Source organism: Leopardus geoffroyi, chromosome A1 (genome assembly GCF_018350155.1).
Source record: "Leopardus geoffroyi isolate Oge1 chromosome A1, O.geoffroyi_Oge1_pat1.0, whole genome shotgun sequence".
Taxonomy (NCBI): Eukaryota; Metazoa; Chordata; class Mammalia; order Carnivora; family Felidae; genus Leopardus; species Leopardus geoffroyi.
In genome coordinates, this window is record NC_059326.1 from 21,728,899 (window position 1) to 21,750,608 (window position 21,710).

Below are 21,710 nucleotides of genomic sequence, written 5' to 3' on the forward strand. Positions count from 1 at the left end.
TCCACTTTGTTTGCCTTAGAGTCCTCTTATTCTTTTTATTCCTAAAAAAGAATTATTCCTTTCCGGTTACTAGAATTAGTTCCTAGAAATTCTTCTAGAAGGACCAAAAATGAAATTAATTAAGGAAATCTCAAGAAATTTCCTTACTTCACATTTCAGAATTCCCTGAGTAAGCCCCAGAATGTGAACAGTTCCTGAAACAAAGCCTAAACTTCAAACAAAGCTTAATTGATTTTGATACCATTCTGTAGAGGTATGGAGAGCCCTTCAAGAGAAGATTCCTTTATTCTTTATGGTCAGAGTGTCTGTCTACTTCTAGCCTTGCTATCTCTATAGCTCCATTAAGGAGAAAATCACAGCATTGTCATTAATGACATGGAGATTCTTGTTAATACAAGAAAGCTAGTTTCCAGAGTTTCATAGATGAGCTCTATTTTTATTAGATTGTAATCATCTTAAGTGAAGGTAATAACCACATTCCCCCACTGCTAGTACTCCCAAATCTCTCTCCCAGCCCATCCCTAAATGCCTAGTCAAATTCTGGACCAATAGTTCATACTCATTAAATGCTAATTTTCAAGAATGAAATTGATTATGATATCTTAAAATTTTCTGTGTATTTAAATAATTTATTGAATTTTCAAGAAAAAATACTATAGCTACAGAACAGTGCTACTCAAAAGTCCTAATGTGTGACAAGTTAGGGAGCTTATGTCAAAATAATAACAAGGGACTGACTGCTTCCTTTTCCAAAAAAATCCTTCTGCCTAAATAAATAAATAATGTAAATAAACAATGTGTATAGTTTGACAATCGATTTCTGGCAAAATCTCCATATTTTGGGGCAGACCTGTAACATAGAGTTTGAGAAAATCTTAGCCAGTCCAAGGACTGTACTTTGTTTTTTTTTTTTTTTTTTTTTTAATGTTTATTTATTCTTGAGACAGAGACAGAGCGTGAACAGGGGAGGGGCAGAGAGAGAGGGAGACACAGAATCTGAAACAGGCTCCAGGCTCTGAGCTGCCAGCACAGAGCCCGATGCAGGGCTCGAACCCACGGACCGTGAGATCATGACCTGAGCCGAAGTCGGATGCTTAACTGACTGAGCCACCCAGGCGCCCCTAAGGACTATACTTTGAATAACATTGATACTGCTCTGTCAGATTAAAGATGAATTCTAGTTATTAATATGTAGTGTTTTACTGGCCTCAAATTTTTTTTCTCTGAACTTTTTTGCCTTTACCTCCTTGATATTTTACTTTCCTATTTAATTAGGTACTTATGCATCAACACTTACACAGAGGTCTGTACTTCTGTTTTAGATCATGTTGTAAACAGAGTCACATAGGAATTAAATAACTTGCCTAAAATCACACAGCTGATAAATGGGAAAGCTCTTAACCATTATGCTATAATGCCTCTCAATATAAATGTTTGTTCAGTGAATAATGCCTCATGAGTTGAAAATCCATCCAGAGCCTATCACTGGCATTTTTAACTTTGGCAAATTATATTAAACTTTATATAATCTTCTCTTGGTGACTTATCAGTTAGATATCCCATAGGATTTTATTGTCATTAGATCTGGGGGTGGGGCACATTAAGTTCTTAACATAATGAAAACCACCACCAAAATGCCACACTTTCACTAATCAGATACAGTACAATTGTTTTGTTTGACCTTTTAGTAAAATATCTTTTTTAAAAAAACCCTAATTTCCCTATATTAACAAGATAATAAAGAAAATTTATATTATCATATCAGTTGATACAGAAAAAGCATTTGACAAAATCCAACACTCATTCTTGATATAACTCTTGATACATTGCAGATAGAACTTGCTCAACTTTTTTTTAATTTTATTTTTTATTTTTAAAAGAGAGCACAAGCTGGGGAAGGGCAGAGAGAGAGGGAGACACAGAATCTGAAGCAGGCTCCAGGCTTCAGGCTGTCAGCAAAGAGCCCAATGCGGAGTTCAAATTCATGAACCGTGAGATCATGACCTGAGCCAAAGTTGGATGCTTAACCGACTGAGCCACCCAGGTGCCCCTAGAACTTGATCAACTTGATAAAGAACATCTGCAAAAAAACCTACAGCTAACATCATACTTAATGGTGAAAAGACTGAATGGTTTCCCCCTAAGATCTGAGAACAAGGCAGGATGCCTATTCTTACTGCTCTTATTTAATATAGAATCTGCAAAAAAGCTCCTAGAATTAATAACTGAGTTCAGCAAAGTCACAGAAACAAGATTAACATGTAAAAGTCTATCACTTATATATGCTAACAATGAACATGCAGAAACCAAAATTAAAAGCACAATACCATTTATAGCCACTCTGAAGAAAATAAAATACTTTGTTATACATTAACAAAACATGTATAGGATATGTATGGTGAATATTATAAAATGCTGATGGAAGAAATCAAGTAAGACTTAAGTAAATGGAGAGATGTATACTGTGGTCATGAACTGGAAAATTCATCATAGTAAAGATGCCTATTCTCTGATCTATTGGTTTAAGGGAGTTTTTATCAAAATTCCACCAAAGTCTTTTTGTAGACCAGACCAGCTTATTCGGAAATGTATATGGAAAGGCACAGACTCTACAAACCTAAAACAATCCTGACAAAGAATAACATAGAAGCAATTGCTCTACCCAATACTAAGGCTCTTGGACACATTTATCAATGGAACAGAAGATAAAACCCAGAAACAAATCCACACAAAGACACTCAAGTTACTTTTAGCAGGCACGAAACCAATTCAATGGAGGAAGAATATCATTTTTAGCAAATGGTACTAGAACAGTTGGAAATTCATGAGCAAAAATAAATAAATAAATAAATAAATAAATAACCTCAACTTAATTGTCACACCTATGCAAAAACACAAAATGGATCCTAGATTTAAATGTAAAACATAAAACTATAAATGGAGGGAAATTTTCAGGATCCAGAGCCAGGCAAAGAGTTTTTATAGTTGACCACAAAAGCATAATCCATAAAAAGAAAGTTGGAGCTTAACAAATTAAAAAATTTTATTCTGTGAAAACCCATGTGAAGAAGATGAAAATAAAAACTAGAGGCAAGAAGAAAACACACATCCAATACAGGACTAGTATCTAGCATATATAATGAACTCTTAAATGTTAGTATTAAAAAAATCAAAAAACAAAAAAGAGTCTAATTAGAAAATGGGCAAAGATGGAAGAGATATTTCAGTGAAGGATATATACAGATGGTACTTATGATGATGATGATTATTAATACATGATTAGCCATCAGAGAACTATGGATTAAAACCAACTAAGCAAGCATCTATCAGAATGGCTAAAATAAACAATAATGACAACATGAAAAGCTAGTGAAGATGCAGATAAATTGGTTAAATCATATGTTGCTGATGAGAATGTGGAATGGTATAATCACTCTGGAAAACATGTAGCTGCTATATAACCACCAGTTATACTCCTACTCATTTATTCCAGAGATATGAAAACTGGTATTCATACAAAACCTGTACATGAATGTTTGTAACAGCTTTATTTTGGAATAGCCATAACCTGGGACCAACCCAGATGTCTTTAAAGGGTAATTGGTTAAACTTTAGCATGTCTTTGCCATGAAATGCCATTCTGCAATTAAAAGGAACAAGCTGTTAATAGATGCAACAACTTATACAAATATTTAGGGAATTATGCTGGGCAAAAGAAAGCCCATCACAAAAAGGTTATATACTGTGTGATTCCATTTATATAACATTTTTGAAGTGACAAAATTTTAGGAATGAAGGGCAGATTAGTGGTTGCCAAGGGTTAGATACAGGGAGAGGGAGGTTGTTTGCTTATAAAAAGGCAACAGGGGGGCACCTGGGTGGCGCAGTCGGTTAAGCGTCCGACTTCAGCCAGGTCATGATCTCGCGGTCCGTGAGTTCGAGCCCCGCGTCAGGCTCTGGGCTGATGGCTCAGAGCCTGGAGCCTGTTTCCGATTCTGTGTCTCCCTCTCTCTCTGCCCCTCCCCCGTTCATGCTCTGTCTCTCTCTGTCCCAAAAATAAATAAACGTTGAAAAAAAAAAAAAAATGAAAAAAAAAAAAAAAAAAGGCAACAGGAGGGCATCTTCTGTTTTTGGAGCTGTTCGGTATTTTGACTAAAATCATGGATATATGAACCTGTGTAGGTGATAAAACTGTATAGATTTAATACACTTAAAACTTTCATACAGTGAATACAAGTAAGACAGGAAATCTGAATAAGATCAAGGGATTATATCAGTGTCAATGTCTTGGTTGTGATATTATACTATAGTTCTGCAAAATGTTAATTAAGAGAACCTGAGCTAGAGATTTCTGCGTTGTTTCGTATAACTGCATTCAAATTTACAATTATCTCAATCAAAACTTAATGAAATGCTGTTATTGGTTTTAATGCTGAATTAGTTTTTTTCTTTTTTCTTTTAATTCCAGTTAGTTAACATATAGTTAACTTTCAGGTGTATGTACACCTTTCTGTTGTAAAACTGTACAACTTTCAGGTGTACAATATAGTGGTTCAACACTTCCATACAACTGAATGCTCATCACAAGCGCAGTCCTTAATCCCCATCACCTATTTAACCCCTCCACCTCTCCACCTCCCCTCTGGTACCCATCAGTTTGTTCTCTATAATTAAGAGTCTGTTTCTTGGTTTGTCTCTCTGTCTCCTTTTTTTCTTCTTGCTCATTTGTTTTATAAATGAAACCATATGAGGGAAATCATATGGTATTTGTCTTTCTCTGAATTATTTCGCTTAGCATAATACTCTCTGGCTCCATCCATGTCATTGTAAATGGGAAGACTTCATTCTTTTTAGGCCTGAATAATATATACATATACTGTATCTTCTTTATCCATTCATCAATCAATGGACATTTGGGCTGTTTCCATATCTTGGCTATTGTAAAGAACGCTGTGATAAACGTTGAGTTCCACATATCCCTTTGAATTAGTGTTTTTGTATTCTTTAGGTAAATACCCACTAGCGTGATTGCTGGATTATAGGGTAGATCTATTTTTAGTTTCTTGAGGAAACTCCATACTGTTTTCCAGAGTGGCTATACCAGTTCTCATTCCCATTGACAGTGCACAAGGGTTCCTTTTTCTCCACCTCCTTACTAACACTTGTTCTTTTTGTGTTTTTGATTTTAGCCATTCCAACAGGGTGAGGTGATATCTCATTGAAGTTTTGATTTGCATTTCCCTGATGATAAATGATGACAAGCACCTTTTCGTGTGTCTGTTGACCATAGTTATGTCTTTGGAGAAATGTCTGTTTATGTCTTCTGCCCATTTAAAAAAATTTTTTTTTTCTTAATGTTTATTTATTTATTTATTTATTTTATTTTTTTTTTTGGTGGGGGGACAGAGAGAGACAGAGCATGAACGGGGGAGGGGCAGAGAGAGAGGGAGACACAGAATCGGAAACAGGCTCCAGGCTCTGAGCCATCAGCCCAGAGCCCGACGCGGGGCTCGAACTCACGGACCGCGAGATCGTGACCTGGCTGAAGTCGGACGCTTAACCGACTGCGCCACCCAGGCGCCCCAATGTTTATTTATTTTTGACAGAGAGGAGAGAGAGAGAAACAGAGCATGAGTGGGGGAGGGGCAGAGAGAAGGAGACCCAGAATTCGAAGTAGGCTCCAGGCTCTGAGCTGTCAGCACAGAGCCCGACACGGGGCCTGAACTCACAGAGTGTGAGATCATGACCTGAGCCGAAGTTGGACGCTCAACCTACTGAGCCACCCAGGCACCCCTGCCCATTTTTTAATTGGATTATTTATCTTGGGGGTATTGAGTTTTGTAAATTCTTTGTATATTTTGAATATATCATTTACAAATATCTTCTCCCATTCTGTATGTAGGTTGCCTTTTAGTCTTGATTGTTTTCTTCACTATGTAGAAGCTTTTATTTTGATGTAGGCCCAATAGGTTTATTTTTGCTTTTGTTTCCCTTGCCTCAGGAGACATATCTAGAAAAAAGCTTTTATAGCTGATGTCAAAGAGGTTATTGCCTGTGTTCTCTTCTAGGATTCTTATGGTTTCAGTTCTCATATTTAGGTCTTTAACCCATTTTGAGTTTATTTTTGTGTTTGGTGAAGAAAGTGATCCAGTTTCTTTTGCATGTTACTGTCCAAGTTTCCCAGCACCATTTGTTGAAGAGACTGTCCTTTTCCCATTGGATATTCTTTCCTGCCTTGTCAAAGATTAATTGACCATATAGTTGTGGGTTTATTACTGGGTTTTCTATTCTCTTCTGCTGACCTATATGTCTATTTTTGTGCCAGTACCATAATGTCTTGATGACTACAGCATTGTAATACAACTTGAAGTCTGGAATTGTGATGCCTCCAGCTTTGCTTTTCTTTTTCAAGATTACTTTGACTATTTGGGGTCTTTTGTGGTTCCATACAAATTTTAGAATTGTTTGTTCTAGTTGTGTGAAAAATGCTATTGGTATTTTGTTGGGTTTTTTTTATGTTTATTTATTTTTGAGAGAGACAGAGCACTAGCAGGTGAGGGGGGAGAGAGAGAGAAAGAAAAAGAATCCGAAGCAGGCTCCAGGCTCTGAACTGTCAGCACGGAGCCTGACGCGGGGCTCGAACTCACAAACTCTGAGATCGTGACCTGAGCCGAAGTCGGACACTCAACCGACTGAGCCACCCAGGTGCCCCGCCTTCAGTTTCTTTCTTCAGTGTTTTTACAGTTTTCAGAGTACCAGTGTTTCACTTCTTTCGTTAGGTGTATTCCTCGGTATCTTGTTATTTTGGGTGCAGCTATAACTGAGAGTTTTTTCTTAATTTCTCTTTCTGCTGCTTCATTGTTCGTATATAGAAATGCAACAGATTTCTGTATGTTGATTATGTATCCTGCCACTTTACTGAGTCATTTGCCAGTTTTCACAGTTTTTTGGTAGAATCTTTCAGATTTTCCATACAGAGTATCATTCATCTGCAAAGAGTGAGTTTTACTTCTTCCTCACCAGTTTGGATGCCTTGTATTTCTTTTTGTTGTCTGATTGCTGTGCCTAGGACTTGCAGCACTATGTTGAATGAAAGTGGGTAGAGTGGACACATCCCTGTCTTGTTCCTGACCTTAGAGGAAAAGCTCTCAGTTTTTTCCTATTAAGGATAATGTTAGCTGTAGGTTTTTCATAAATGGACTTTATTATGTTCCCTCTAAACCTACTTTGTTGAGGTTTTTTTGTCATGAATGGATGTTGTACTTTCGTCAAATGCTTTTCCAATGTCTGTTGAAATGATCATATGTAAAACTTTGAATTAATAAATGAGAATCCAAAAGAAAGCAGCAGTTGTTTGATGAGATTAGCTAAGTGATCCTTCAGGAAAAATAATTTCTGTTACATTGTCAGATTTTTACCTGATTGATGAACCAGTAGTGTTTTGGTTTAAAAGAAATTAATCAGAGTATAATACACTGAGCAGAGTGGCCAAAATGTAAATATAACTTATAAAACTTGTGGGTGACTATCCTTATGTCTGCACAGCAGTAGTATCATTTCATAAATGTTAATATTGAAGAGAAGGCCTTATCTTGTGAGCCTTTTTTCCTACTTCTTTAGAAGCCTTTAGATAAAAAATAAATAAATAAATAAATAAATAAAGCAAGTAGTAAAATATATCTAAGAAACAGCTCTGTAACCAGCCACAACCTGGGTTCAAATCTTATCTGAGATTTCCTAGGTATATAATTTAATTTATCCAGGTTCTCTGTATCTTCATTTACTGCTCTGTGAAATAAAAGTAATTTTATTTTTAATTTTACAGGAACTAAAGCTAGATAAGAGTTTAACACAATGAATGTATTGCTGGATAAAAACAAATTTAATTCTTTTGCATTCAAAGTGGGGCTGATAGATATTTTTTTCATAACGTGTTTAAGAAGTGATTGCTGGGGATGTCTCAGTCAGTTAAGTGTCTGACTTCGCTTCAGGTCATGATCCAGCAGTTAGTTTGAGTTTGAATCCTGCATTGGGCTCTGTACTGACAGTGTGGAGCTTGCTTGGGATTCTCTCCCTCTCTCTCTCTCTCTCTCTCTCTCTCTCTCTCAAAATAAACTTTAAAAAAAAAAAGTGATTGCTTATTCCACAGATTTAGGTATAGAATTTAGATATAGAATGTACTTTTTCAAGATGAAGAGAGAAATTTGGGAATGAAAAAGAACTTTATATAGACATCAATGTATAGAATTTGTTAACTCAGAAAATACTAGGTGAGTCTTAAGAAATTGCTCGTAAGTAACCTTTTTAACATACAAAGTGGCCATTCCCTGTAGTTCAACCCTAATAGTCAGAAAACAGAAAGTCTAAATAGGTTAAATATATAGTTGGGTAATAGATTAATAATAGGTTTTTAAAGGAACTTTAAAAATGGATCATGTGTTTGTGTGTGTGTGAGAGAGAGAGATTGAACATAAAGTAGGTGTTGAAACTAGGGTCGTTCCCATATCTTTTGAGCTCCCCTCCCACTTGATGAAAGAGATGCCTTTTATGGATGCTGAATTTATTGTAGTACAATGTCTTAAGAGGGTAAAAATCTCTAGATTGTCAAGTAAAGGGACAGTTTAAGTTACCGGTTTGATGAAGCTCCCTTTAATGCTTAATTAAATCACCAGAAACCTGCCCAGGGATTATGTGTTCTTGGCTTATACATAGTTTTTATTAAGAGTAATGTATGAGGGGCGCCTGGGTGGCGCAGTCGGTTAAGCGTCCGACTTCAGCCAGGTCACGATCTCGCGGTCCGTGAGTTCGAGCCCCGCGTCAGGCTCTGGGCTGATGGCTCAGAGCCTGGAGCCTGTTTCCGATTCTGTGTCTCCCTCTCTCTCTGCCCCTCCCCCATTCATGCTCTGTCTCACTCTGTCCCAAAAATAAATAAACGTTGAAAAAAAAAAAAAAAAAAAGAGTAATGTATGATTTTCATGCCCTAGGATATTTTGGCTTACTTAGGATGCTTTCAGTTCAAATGTGGGATTCATTACTTTATTTTTGATAAAAGAAACAATTTACTAAGTAACTACAATAACTTTAAAAACAAATTAACTTGCACTTGCCTTTGAAAACCTTCGTGGCTGGTGTCAGGGAGACAGGAGGGTTTGTGTAGATGACTTTCACTATCAAGTAACAGAATCACTACTATCTATTGGCTCAATGGAATATTTTTCTTTTCATGCAACTATAACAAGAAACCTATCCAATGACACTTGCTTTTGCTTCCTTTTCAGGATTTTGTAGAAATGTGACATCGCATGGTTATTAGACAGCTTCTTTGCTCACACTGCTTTATATAGCCTTATTCAGGTGGTGGTTTTCTACAAAATTTTGCACTGTTTCCCACATTTTACACATCTCTAATCTCATTTGAAGTGAGAGTTTCCTCCGCCTTTTTCTCCTCCTCCCCTGCAGACAAGGTGCAGATGCAGACTTATAAAATCTTACAGTTTCGGCCAGTTGCATACTTCGTACTTCTCAATGATTTCATTCTTAACTTCCACTGTAATCATCTCCTTCTTACTGCCTTTCTTTTCAACCTTTTTATGCATGGGGGCTATTATATATGTTCTCACGGATGTTGACTACAGTATTAATAAACTCTTGTCATATACTGTACTTAATGTAACTGGCAATAAGCAGCAGAGAGAAGGGTCTATATCTGCAGGCAGTCTGACCTAGAATGAAGCAAAGAATTCCTAAGCTTACTCTTGGGTGGAAAAGCAAAGGACTGTCCATTGGTACTTTGAAGTGACAAAAAATATACTAGTGCCAGTTGTGGGCACCTTGCATCGTTCTGAAAAATCACTGATTTCTGCCAAGCAGCATGGCCTGAGACCAAGCATCCAAGCATGGGAGATGATCTCCCCACAATCCCACACTGAGAGAGTGAGAAGAGCCATTGGCTCAGTTGTGACCACATGACATTTGGCATCACGCCCTACTCATTTACCAAATTAAAATGTATTAGAAATGTTTGCTTATCTTGTGGAACACTCGCAGAACAAGTTAGTCACAACTCAATGTTGTGCTGTATGTCCAAATACATATAAAGCAAAAATTGACAAAATTACAAGGCAGAATTTCTTAAAGACATAATCATTGTGGTAGATTTTCTTGTCAGTAATAAACACACCAATTAATAGGGGAAAGAAAAGTTAAATAACTTAATTTGCAAGTGTTTTCTAAAAAACATGTATAAAACCCCTTGAAAAATGGCTCTGTGATAGTATAAAGCTATAATTTCCAAAGTGCACTGAGGCAACATGGGGCTCCAGAGGGACATTTGGGAAATTGTGAGATTTTAAGGGAAACATCACAACATTTAACATCTTTTAGATATCACAGAACTATTAGGGATTGATTGAGGTAGCTTATGATTTAAACATTAGATCTCACTGCATTTGTTTAATCACATATTTTGTTTAAGAGTGAAATAAAATTTTTTCCTTTCAATTTATATGCTTCCCTACCCCCCCACACAATCTCCAACCCCACAACCCCTCAATCCCCTGCCAATGACTATTAAGTTGTTTGCACCTAACTATTTGAGAAGGATATTTAGGTGCACCTGGGTGGCTCAGTCCGTTACGTGTTACGTGCTGAACTCTTAGTTTCAGCTCAGGTCATGATCTCAGGGTTTGTGAGTTTAAGCCCTATGTTGGGCTCTGCACAGACAGCTACAGAGCCTGCTTGGGATTCTCTGTCTCCCTTTCTCTCATCCCCTCCCCTGCTGTCTCTCTATCTCAAAAATAACAAATAAACATTAAAAAAAAATTTAGGTATTTCATTTGGCCTACCCTGTGGACTGAGAAACTTCAAGAAAATCTGGTATAAGGCAAATATCAGTTAATTTCAGAGTGTTGTGCAGACTATATTCTCTGATCACCATACAGTTAAATTAGAAATCTGGGAATAAGATAGTTACAAAAACCTCATAGTGTGAAAAGAAAGAAATGAAGGAAGGGAGGGAGGGAGGAAGGAGGAAAGGAAGGAAGGAAGGACTTCTAACCTTGACCATCACAGAAATCCTAGTGGCTATTATGATTACCTAGAAATGAGCGATAGGAAAAATAATTACGTCAGAGCCTGTTGAATACAGTTAAAAAGATACTTCTCAAGAGAAGTTTATAGTAAGTGGAGATATAGAACAAATAATAATAGGAATTTAAAAGGCATATTAATGTATATGTGGCATAGGTTTTAAAATATTAGTACATCACTTAGTTTTTGCTGTGTAATAAACCAATCCAAAACCAAGTAGCTTAAAACAATAGCCATTTTATTCAACTAATAATTTTGTGGGTTGGCAGAGTGGTTCTTCTAGTCTGGGCCAGTTTAGCTGATATTTGCTGGGTTCCCTCATTCATTGATGATGGGTTAGCTGGTGATTAGATGATCTAAAGATGATCTCACACAACTTTCTGGCTATTGGCTGAGACCTTGGTTGCCTTCTACATAGCCTCATCCTGTAGCAGGCTAGCACAGTGTTCACATGGTGGTTTTAGAATTGTAAGAGCAGCAAGAGAGGACATCCTCAGATGTGTAAGCAGTTTTCAAGTACGTTTGAGTAATGTCTCATTGCCAAAGCAAGTCACACAGCCATACCTGGAATCAGTGCAGGGGCAGGATCAGACTATCCAGAGGCATTGGAAGGGGGAATTACAGCCATTTTGCCGACAGCGCGCCACAATTTGATGATGAGTAATTTTTTGCCAATAGATTTGAAAACTTAGCTGAAATGACCAACTTCCTACTGGAAAAAAAAAATTACCCAGCTAACTCAAGAAGAAATGAAAACCTGAATAGTTCTAAAAATAAAGAAATTATTTCAGTAGCTAAAAATGTTTAACCTCTTCTAACCTCCTGAAAAAGAAAAGGTAATCTTGCAGACAGAACTCCAGCAAACATTCAAAGAACAGGTAATTTCTTATTAAATGATTTTAGAGAAGGTAAGGAGGGAACGCTGCCCAACTTGTTCTGTGAAGCTAGCAAACCCATGACGTTGAGAATGTGACCAAGACAGCATAAGAAAAGGTGCTTATAAGCCAGTTTCACCTATGAACATAGGTTTAAAAATGCAAAATAAAATATTAGTAAATTAAATCCAGTAAAGAATAACTCTTTAAACTTTCAGGAGGGGCTCCTGAGTGGCTCAGTCGCTAAGTATCTGACTTCAGCTCAGGTCTTGATTTCACCATCCATGAGTTCGAGCCCCACGTCTGGCTCTGTGCTGACAGCTCAGAACCTGGAACCTGCTTCAGATTCTGTGTGTGTGTCTCTCTCTGCCCCTCCTCTGCCTGCACTCTGTCTCTCTCCTCTCTCAAAAATAAACATTAAAAACATTTTTTTAATTAAAAAAAATTTCAAGAACAGTTTATCCCAGGTCTTACAAACTTGTAAATTTTACATTGCAAGGTTCTAAGTTTAACATTAGAAAGTCAATTAATTTACCCCATTACAGATGAAAGGGGAAAATCATATGTCAATATCAATAGATGCAAAAGAAGCACAGTTTAATAAAATGAAGCACCTATTTGTGGCTGAAAAGGTAAAAGAAAAAAAATCTTAGCAAATTAGGTATAGAAATGAGCTTCCTTACCCGCCCCCCCCCCCAAAAAGACTGCAAACATCATGTGTCATGATAAAATGCTATCCCTGCTTTAGGCATTGTTGTTTAGAGAGGCTTTAGCTATATTTATGCTTTGTATTGCTTTTATGCCTGAAATACCTGTTGGAGTTGGAGAAATGGAGAGAGTACGATTCCTGAAAGGCCTTTGGAGGCTTCATTATTCAGACTGGAAAATAATTAGAAGAAAACAATAAAAATAGAATGGGATGAACTTAGGGAAACTTTTAAATAAATTCCAAGAGATGTTAAAATTGCCATATAAAAGATTTTAAAATTAACCATGTTACAAATCACGAAGTACAATGAATAGATGCTTTTAAGTTTTGAAACAATGTCAAACTTAAATTGTGAAATTCAAATTTGCAGTAGTACAAAAAACACTGTGCACTCTTCACTCAACACCCAGCTTCCTTGTTTGTTAGCTTTTTTCTATATTTGCCTTATTCTCTCTCTCTCTCTCTGATTTACACACACATACACACACTTTTTCTTAAACCAGTTAAGTTGCAGGCATAATGCCCCATTACCCTTAATATGTCAGTTCATATTTCATAAAAACATATACTTTCCTATGTAACCACATTGCATTTGTCAAATTAACACAGATAAATATTTACTGATCCATAGATCTAATTCATATTTTGCTAATTCCTAATAATGTCCTTATGAATCTAAGATCCAGTCCAGGATTAGACGTTGCACTTGTCACTTTTCCCCAATCTCATCCAATCCGGCAGTTCTTCAGTTTTTATCTTTCATGACACGTTTTTTAAGAGTACAGACTAGTTTTTGTAGAATGGCAGGTTTAGGTTTGTCTCATTTTCCTCCAGTGGTGGTGGTGGTTGTGGTGGGGATTTTGGTCAGGAATACTATACAAGTGGTGTTTTCTCAGTGCATCAGACCGGAAGGCACACAATGTGGATTTGTTCTTTACTCATGCTAACCCTTGCCACTTGGTTAAGATGCTGTCTGCCAAGTTTTTCCACTATAAATAAGTATTTTGTGGAGAGCCACTTGAGACTATAAAATATCAGTGCATGGATTTTAATATTTGTGAAATGCATTAATTTAAAAATGATGTAGAATTGATTGAATAGTTGCTAAACTATGCTGTGATATAAATAGAAGTTGGTAGGTAATCTAATATTAGCGTATGTATAAGCCTCAGTTTGTTTAAGATGCTTGCTTTTACATTGGACAAAAGTAGATGTACAGATAATCCAGAAAACTTCAGGTATACATATATTTCCAGTTTTACCTTTCTATTTGATCTGAATTTTAACATCAATATTAATACCTCTTCAGTAACTTTCTGTTATAATCAAACACTTCTGTAAATATTGTATTGAAGACTAGGTGGTACAGCCTTTGAAATTATAAATTGAAAAGGATTTTAGAAGTCATTCAGACTTTAATTTATTTAGACTTAATTATATAAACAAACTAAAAACTTAAAAGAAGATTGATTTATCCAGTGATGTGTGAAATGGCATATGTTGCTGCCATTACAAACAATTGAAATCCCATAAAATGTAGAAATATATTTGCTAGAAGAGAATTTTTGTTTGTAAAAGCCAGATAGCAAGAATTTAAATATGAGATGTTGGCAAGTAGGTGGCATTTATGCTAATGAATTCCCTTTCCCCACATTCCCAACAAGCATACAGACCTTAACATTTGAGCATTAAACTCTTTCCCATCTAGGCAACTTCTTGCTTTAGTAAGTAGATGAAAGCTAGCATGCTAGTTGAAATGTATTTGCTAGACTGTTACAGTAATATTGCATTCCCAAATGTGAATCTTTACTAAAGATGGGGAGGCATGATATTGGTCAAAACTATCATGTTTAATAAGTGTGTGTGTGTGTGTGTGTGTGTGTGTGTGTGTGTGTGTGAAAGCTGTACTGTTACCAGTTAATTTCGTTACCAAGTCCAGAATGTGGCCCGTCAATGGTTTGTAGTATACACATTTAATTCATGTTATCCTTATCCAGAACAAAAGAGATGAACACTTACTGAAAAAAAGAAATGTTCCCCAAGAAGAAAGCTTAGAAGATTCAGATGTTGATGCTGATTTTAAAGCAGTAAGTTACTTTGGTGTTGTAAAGTGTTTTTACAATAATTTTATAACCAGAGAACTTCATTTTGAATTTAAGATCAATTTTATGATGATAATTAATGTATATTAACTCATAACTTTAGTAAATAGATTATTTAATAAATGTGATTTTGCTAATAAACTCTTCCCTGAACTGTCTTTTTTTTCTTTTAAGCAAAATGTAACATTAGAAGCTATATTGCAGGTATGTTATTAATTTAATATTTGCATTTTGAAGTATTTGGAAATTGATATTTTTTAAATTTCTAAAATTTACATTTGATGTTACAGAATGCCACAAGTGATAACCCAGTGGTCCAGTTAAGTGCTGTCCAGGCTGCAAGGTAAATACTAATTTGTCTAGAGGAAGTATTATTATAGGTGTCTTAGTAATACATTGCTAGAAGTAATACATTGCTGTGTCTGTTCATAGTTTGAAAATTATAGCAATTAATTTCTTATATTTCTTTTTCTAGAAAGCTATTATCCAGTGACAGAAACCCACCAATTGATGACCTAATAAAATCTGGGATTTTACCAATTCTAGTCAAATGTCTAGAAAGGGATGATAAGTAAGTATGGATTTGAGTCCCTGTTCACTTTTTTTCACTTACCAGAAAATTTAGGATTATTATTTAACAAATGGCTTCATTTAGGTTTTGCATTTATTAAGTTTTTCATTTGTTATATATTTTTATGTAATTTTCTAATTCTGTCATCATATTCACTGGACCTAGAGTGCTTCTTTTTTTACTATTTGAAGTGTGTGTATATTTTCTAGGAAAATATTAGCTTCTGTTTATTGCCTCTTCTAACTTACCTCAAATATTTTATTTATAGTCTTTATTTATTTTGTTTTTGTTTTTAGTAATATTTTAAAACAACCCAAATAGTGTTTGAGTCACTCTTTGCTTATGAGTCTATATATAGATTAACCTCATGACTGAGTCAACATGAATGGTTTCCAGAACCGAGTGGCTCTTACCCTGGGAATATTCCAGCTAATCCACTGATCTTCTGTGAAGTCTTTAACAGGACTCCAACCATGATTAATTGTCTAATGTCATGCTTTTTATTTGCAGTAGATTAAAAATCAGGTTATACTTTTCCAGAATAGAAAGGAAAAAACACTACTTTGTACCTTTTAAGGTACAGCCCCATTTCTGTTAGTGTTCAGAGATATCTTGGTGTGTTGTATCTTACACCTCATCAGTTTGAATTAAGTGCGAAGAATGTGAGTTTTAACTTCACAAAGTATTTTAAAACAAATGCTAGTTTTGCACTTGAGAGTATTTAGACTAAAATTTGGTGTATTTTGCTAAATGTTGTCTTAAGGAATTTTCAGTTGACTAGATAAATGTAGCCACTAAGGATTTTTATTTAAAAATACTTCTTTTTCCTTTCATTATATGCTGCAACCGTTCCTCCAAAAATGCTTAACACTCACTTTATACATACATATTTTCTGTAACAAGATTTATTTAAGTAAAAGTAAGTTTTATATCAGCTATTTAAAAAACAATCTGTTCTACCTCTACTTTTAGGGACACCCTTTTTCCCTTCGATCTTCTCTTTCTTCATCTTTTTTTTTTTTAACTTTATATTCCAGCCTTTGGCATAGCCTCATTTTGTGGATGTGTTTGTGAATAGCATATATACAAAAACTTATGCTAAAATATATACACACCTCTGTAACTACTACCTGAAGCAAAAGCAGAAAATTGTCAGTAGTTTGGATCTGATTCTATGGATTGGTCATAGGAAATAGCGTTATCATATAAAAACCCATAGACTTGGAGCCAAATAGGCATTGATTTAAATCCAGGGTTTGCTACTGACCCAAACTCAAGTGGCTTTTGAGCCTCAGATACCTCATCTACAAAAATCAGGTGATTGTGAGGAATGGAAATGATATACACAAAACACTACACAGTATCAAACTTACAATAAATGCTCATTTATTGTTTATTGCACTCATTCTTTTTCTATGTCTTCTCTTCCTTTTTTTTTAAATGAGATCTTAGAACATTCCCTGCTTTGTAATTTTATTTTTTTATATCTCACTGTTTTCTCATTTAAGGCCCTCATTTCTAGTATTTTGCCAAGCTACCAGGGCTGGCTTAATATAATAACCCCTTCTTCTTCTGGCCTAGAATGACATAAATTCATCATCTTTGATCTTATTGTCCATTTGCTTCTTCTCTGCCTCCAATATCCTCTTTATCCCTTGCCTTTTGCCAAAATTCATCATAGTTCTTATCTGCTCCTCCATTGTCTTATCTGGCCCGTCTTTGTGACCTCACTGCTTGTTCTATCTCTGACATTTACTCTCCTTAAAACCTTTTTCCTTCTTGGATTTTTCTAACCTTTGGTACTACAACCTTACTCTCTTTCTTCGATATTCATAGAGCTTTCTTCTAAGTCCCTAACCTTTGGCTCTCCTCAGTTTTTGCTCACCTCCTCCCACCTTGGTATTCTATTTAAAGGAATTTATATTCTTACAGCCATCTATCCTAACTTGATGTACATAATTTACTTTCAACAGGTCTGTCCACCACCCTTTAACTTTTTTATCCTAATTCTATATACCATGGACGCACCGCATTATTTTCTATACTCTGTAGGAGCCCTCTATACTTAGTATGTCTATAGAATAAATTCCAAGTGTTGAAGCTTGGGATTTGAGTTCTACTCCTCTCTGTCCACTGACACACACTTGGATAACCTACCCTTCCAGTTTCATCCCCTGTTACATGTTTTTACACATTTTCTTAGCTTCCACTCTCTGGATCTGCTCCTTGTCCTCCATACACATTGTGGTCATTCCACCCGTGATACTTTTATTTGTATTTCCAGCTGACAGTGCCTTTCTTTCTTTATCTGTCTTTGGAAAGCTAGGTTAGTTTTTACTTTCTTTGTGAGGTGTTCTGTCACAATTCCAAATTGTAATGATCTCATCTTTTCAGTAAAATTATGCAGCCTTGTAATAATATCTCCAGTGTGTAAAGCAGATGATGTAGTAGAGTCAGATGGGGACCCAGCTTTAAGACAGAGGCTGTGGCAGTGATTCAAGTGAAGTGGGTGAAGGCCTCAACTAGTACAGTGGTCTTAAGAGGGGTACTATAAATATAAGAAATACTTAGAGGGTAAAATTGACATGACTTTTATATTAGATGTTTATGGGAGAGGAAGGAGTCAAGGACAATAATGACTGGCCAAATGTTGCAGCTATCAGTCACTGGACTTAAAGAAGTAGGTTTACAATTTGACAATAAACTTCATATATTGAAAAAAAAAAAAAAAAGAAGTAGGTTTGTATTGACTGACTTTGGGAGACAGTGATAGTCAGGTGGAGATATCCAAGGTGGATATAACAAGGTGAAATTAAAGGACAGGGTAAAGGATAACTGTATAGATCTGCGGGTCATAAATTTAAGTGACAGTTTTGTGTCTAAAGATTTTTTTATTGTGTTTTACAGTCCTTCATTACAGTTTGAAGCTGCTTGGGCATTAACTAATATAGCATCAGGAACTTCTGCACAGACTCAAGCTGTTGTACAGTCTAGTAAGTAAATTAACATCCTTACTTGCTGGGATTTTTAAAAAAAAATAAAGGCAAGGTGGGGCACCTGGGTGGCTCAGTTGGTTAAGTGTCAGACTTCTACTCAGGTCATGATCTCACGGTTTGTGAGTTCGAGCCCCATGTTGGGCTCTGTGCTGACAGCTCAGAGCCTGGATCCTGCTTCGGATTCTGTGTCTCCCTCTCTGCCCCTCCCCTGCTCACGCTCTATTTCTCTCTCTCTCTCTCTCTCTCTCTCTCTCTCTCTCTCTCTCTCTCCAAAATAAATAAACATTAAAAAAAAAATTTTAAAGGCAAAGATGTGGAGTCTATTGTAAAGACTGAATTTTACCTTCCAATATGTTTAGTGAATTTTAGGAGTTAATTTTGATGGTTGATATCTTTCCCATAGCTATCATTAATCTATCATTAAATAATTTTAATTGTGGTTACTAAAAAGTGAATAGTTTTATCTTTTTGGGTAGAGACTATCTGCTAACGACAGGTTTTAAAATTTCTATTTCTAGTACCTCCAGTGTATTGAGTAGCTTGTGCCTTTTAACTTGGAACATCTATATTTTTAAAATTTTGCCCCCCTCAGGATGGGCTATTATTAGTGTGTTGACCCAAACAGACAAAACAGCACTTTGAAAAAAAACTAGATGTCACCAAGTACTCTTAATACGTGTAACACTTAACTGGCTTTAGGTGGCACTGAAAATGATTTTAAGTAGTATACGATATAGCAATAAGTTACATTGTGTCAATTAGTGAGAATACTACTCTCTTTCAGGTATTTTGGTAATACCAAAGGAGAAAGTTCCCAGTTAGATGTTAGTTGTACCAAAAAGGTAGCAGATTTTAGACTAGGGCTTTCAGTAGAGACTAGTAGGTACCTACTAGTTACCAATCTACCTATTAATTGTACCTACAATTTAGTAACAGTATTTTGTTTGCATTTTTAATCTTTTGGTTACTTTCTATTTGTGATACTGGTAAGTGATACTGGTCTTCTGTTTGCAGAAGTGATAAATAAAATCAGTTAAATTACAAATGTGAGTCAGCTGAAACCCTCACACACTGCTGGTGGGAATGTAGAATGGTGTAGCCTCTTTGGAAAATAGTTTATCAAAAGGTTAATCATAGAGTTATCATATGACCTAGCAGTTCTACTACTAGGTGGAACCAAGAGATATGAAAACATGTCCACACAAAGACTTGTACACAGATGTTACACATTTACTCACAATGGCCCAAACATGGAAATAATCTCAATATCCATTAACTGATATAAGTAGATAAACAAAATGTGTTATATAATAGAATACTATTCAGCAATAAAAAAGAATGAACTACTCACTATCAACAATCACCAGGTTATGGAAAGAGCCCAAATGTCCATCGACTGACAAATGGATAAAGATGTGGTGTGTGTGTGTGTGTGTGTGTGTGTGTGTGTGTGTGTGTGTGTAATGGATTATTGATCGATGAAAAAGAATGAAATTTTACCATTTGCAACAACGTGGATGGAACTAGAATGAAGCTAGCATAATTGCTAAGCTAAATAAGTCAGAGAAAGACAAATACCATATGATTTCACTCATATGTGGAATTTAAGAAACACAACAGGTGAACATAGGGGAAGGGAAGGAAAAGTAAGATAAAAACAGAGAGGGAGACAAACCATAAGAGACTCTTAAATACAGAGAACAAACTGAGGGTTGGGGGAGAGAGGAGGGGGTGAGGGGGATGGGCTAAATGAATGATGGACATTAATAAGGAGGGCACTTGTTGGGATGAGTGCTGGGTGTTATATGTAAGTGGTGAATCACTAAATTCTATTCTTGAAAAGATTATTACACTATGTGTTAACTAACTTGGATTTAAATAAATAATTTTTTTTAAAAAGGATGAACTACTGGTATGTGCTATATAAGGATGAACCTCAAAAATATTGTGCTAATTGAAAAAAGCCAAACACAAAAAAATCCCACTTATTATACAATTTCATTTGTATGAAATATCCAGGGTATGAAAATCTATAGAGATAGAAAGCAAATGGCTGCCTAAAGCTGAATGGGCAGTAGGACTGCTATGTGGGTGTGGCATTCTTTAGGGGGTAATGGAAATGTAAAATTAAATTGTGATGGTAACTATACAACTCTGTGTAAATGCTAAAAAAACGTTGAATTGTGTACTTAAGCAGGTAAATTATATCTTAATAAAGCTGTTAAAAGTGTGAGTTGGTTTTAATTTAAGTGTTGGTAGTGCAGAGAGATACAGCAAAAAATACTGTAAGTAGTACACAGTTGTCTGAAATTTAAGAAAAAATGATCCAGCTTATTTTAGCTTCCCACCTGGAATGGGTATGTTACCATTGTTTCAGAACTTAAGCTAACATGTAAATTATGTAAGCATAAGGATTATAACGATAAATCTCTTTTATTATTCAAGGTAAGCCAGATATGGGAATAATCAGTTCTTTAATATCAGCGATTGGGATCATATTGACTAAAGTATTATATTCTAAGTTTATGTGTTTAGGGGTTTTTTTTTAATGCACTACAGGAAAAATTTCTTTTTTTTTTTTTTTTTTTTTTTTAGTTAATGATATAACAACTTTTAAATATTGTCAATAGGTGTGTTATTGAATATAATTAGGGGAAAATACTAAATTTTTTTAGGGTAAGGGTATATGCCACATTTATTCATTCATTGAACTATAATTGGGTAACTATAGTGTGCCAGGCTCTCTCTCTCCCTCTGTCTCTCTCTCTCTCTCCCTCTCCCTCTCCCTCCCTCTCTCCCTCTCTCCCTCTCTCCCTCTCTCCCTCTCTCCCTCTCTCTCTCCCTCCCTCTCCCTCTCTCTCTCTCTCTCTCTCTCTCTATATATATATATATACACACACACATATATATACATATATATGTGTGTGTGTGTGTGTATATATATATATATATATATATATATATATATATACATATGTTTATTTATTTATTTATTTATTTTGAGAGAGAGAAAGCGCGGGACAGAGGCAAATAGAGACAGAGAGAATCCCAAGCAGGCTCTGCTGTGCCAGTGCAGAGCCCAATGCGAGGATTGAACTCGGCAAACCATGAGATCATGACCTGAGCCAAAATCGAGTTGGTTGCCTAATGAGCAGAGTCACACAGGCACCCCCAAGCTCTGTATATTTTGTCAATGTATTTAGTCTGAAATCTATAAACTCTTCAACATTTTATAATACCAGTATTTATTTTTCTTTATTATAGATGCCGTACCTCTTTTTTTGAGACTTCTCCATTCACCACATCAGAATGTTTGTGAACAAGCAGTATGGGCTTTGGGAAACATTATAGGTAAGTTGGATTTAGGTT

General features: G+C 35.7%; 1 protein-coding gene across 1 annotated transcript in view; it reads left to right on the plus strand.

Moving 5' to 3' along the window:
- KPNA3 (karyopherin subunit alpha 3) overlaps window positions 1-21,710 on the plus strand; it is a 102,634-nt gene that overhangs the window by 53,489 nt on the left and 27,435 nt on the right. The window contains exons 3-8 of the mRNA XM_045475428.1: window positions 14,670-14,759; window positions 14,949-14,978; window positions 15,065-15,117; window positions 15,250-15,345; window positions 18,253-18,338; window positions 21,606-21,692. Coding sequence (XP_045331384.1) covers window positions 14,670-14,759; window positions 14,949-14,978; window positions 15,065-15,117; window positions 15,250-15,345; window positions 18,253-18,338; window positions 21,606-21,692 — 442 coding nt within the window. The remainder of the gene's footprint in view (window positions 1-14,669; window positions 14,760-14,948; window positions 14,979-15,064; window positions 15,118-15,249; window positions 15,346-18,252; window positions 18,339-21,605; window positions 21,693-21,710) is intronic.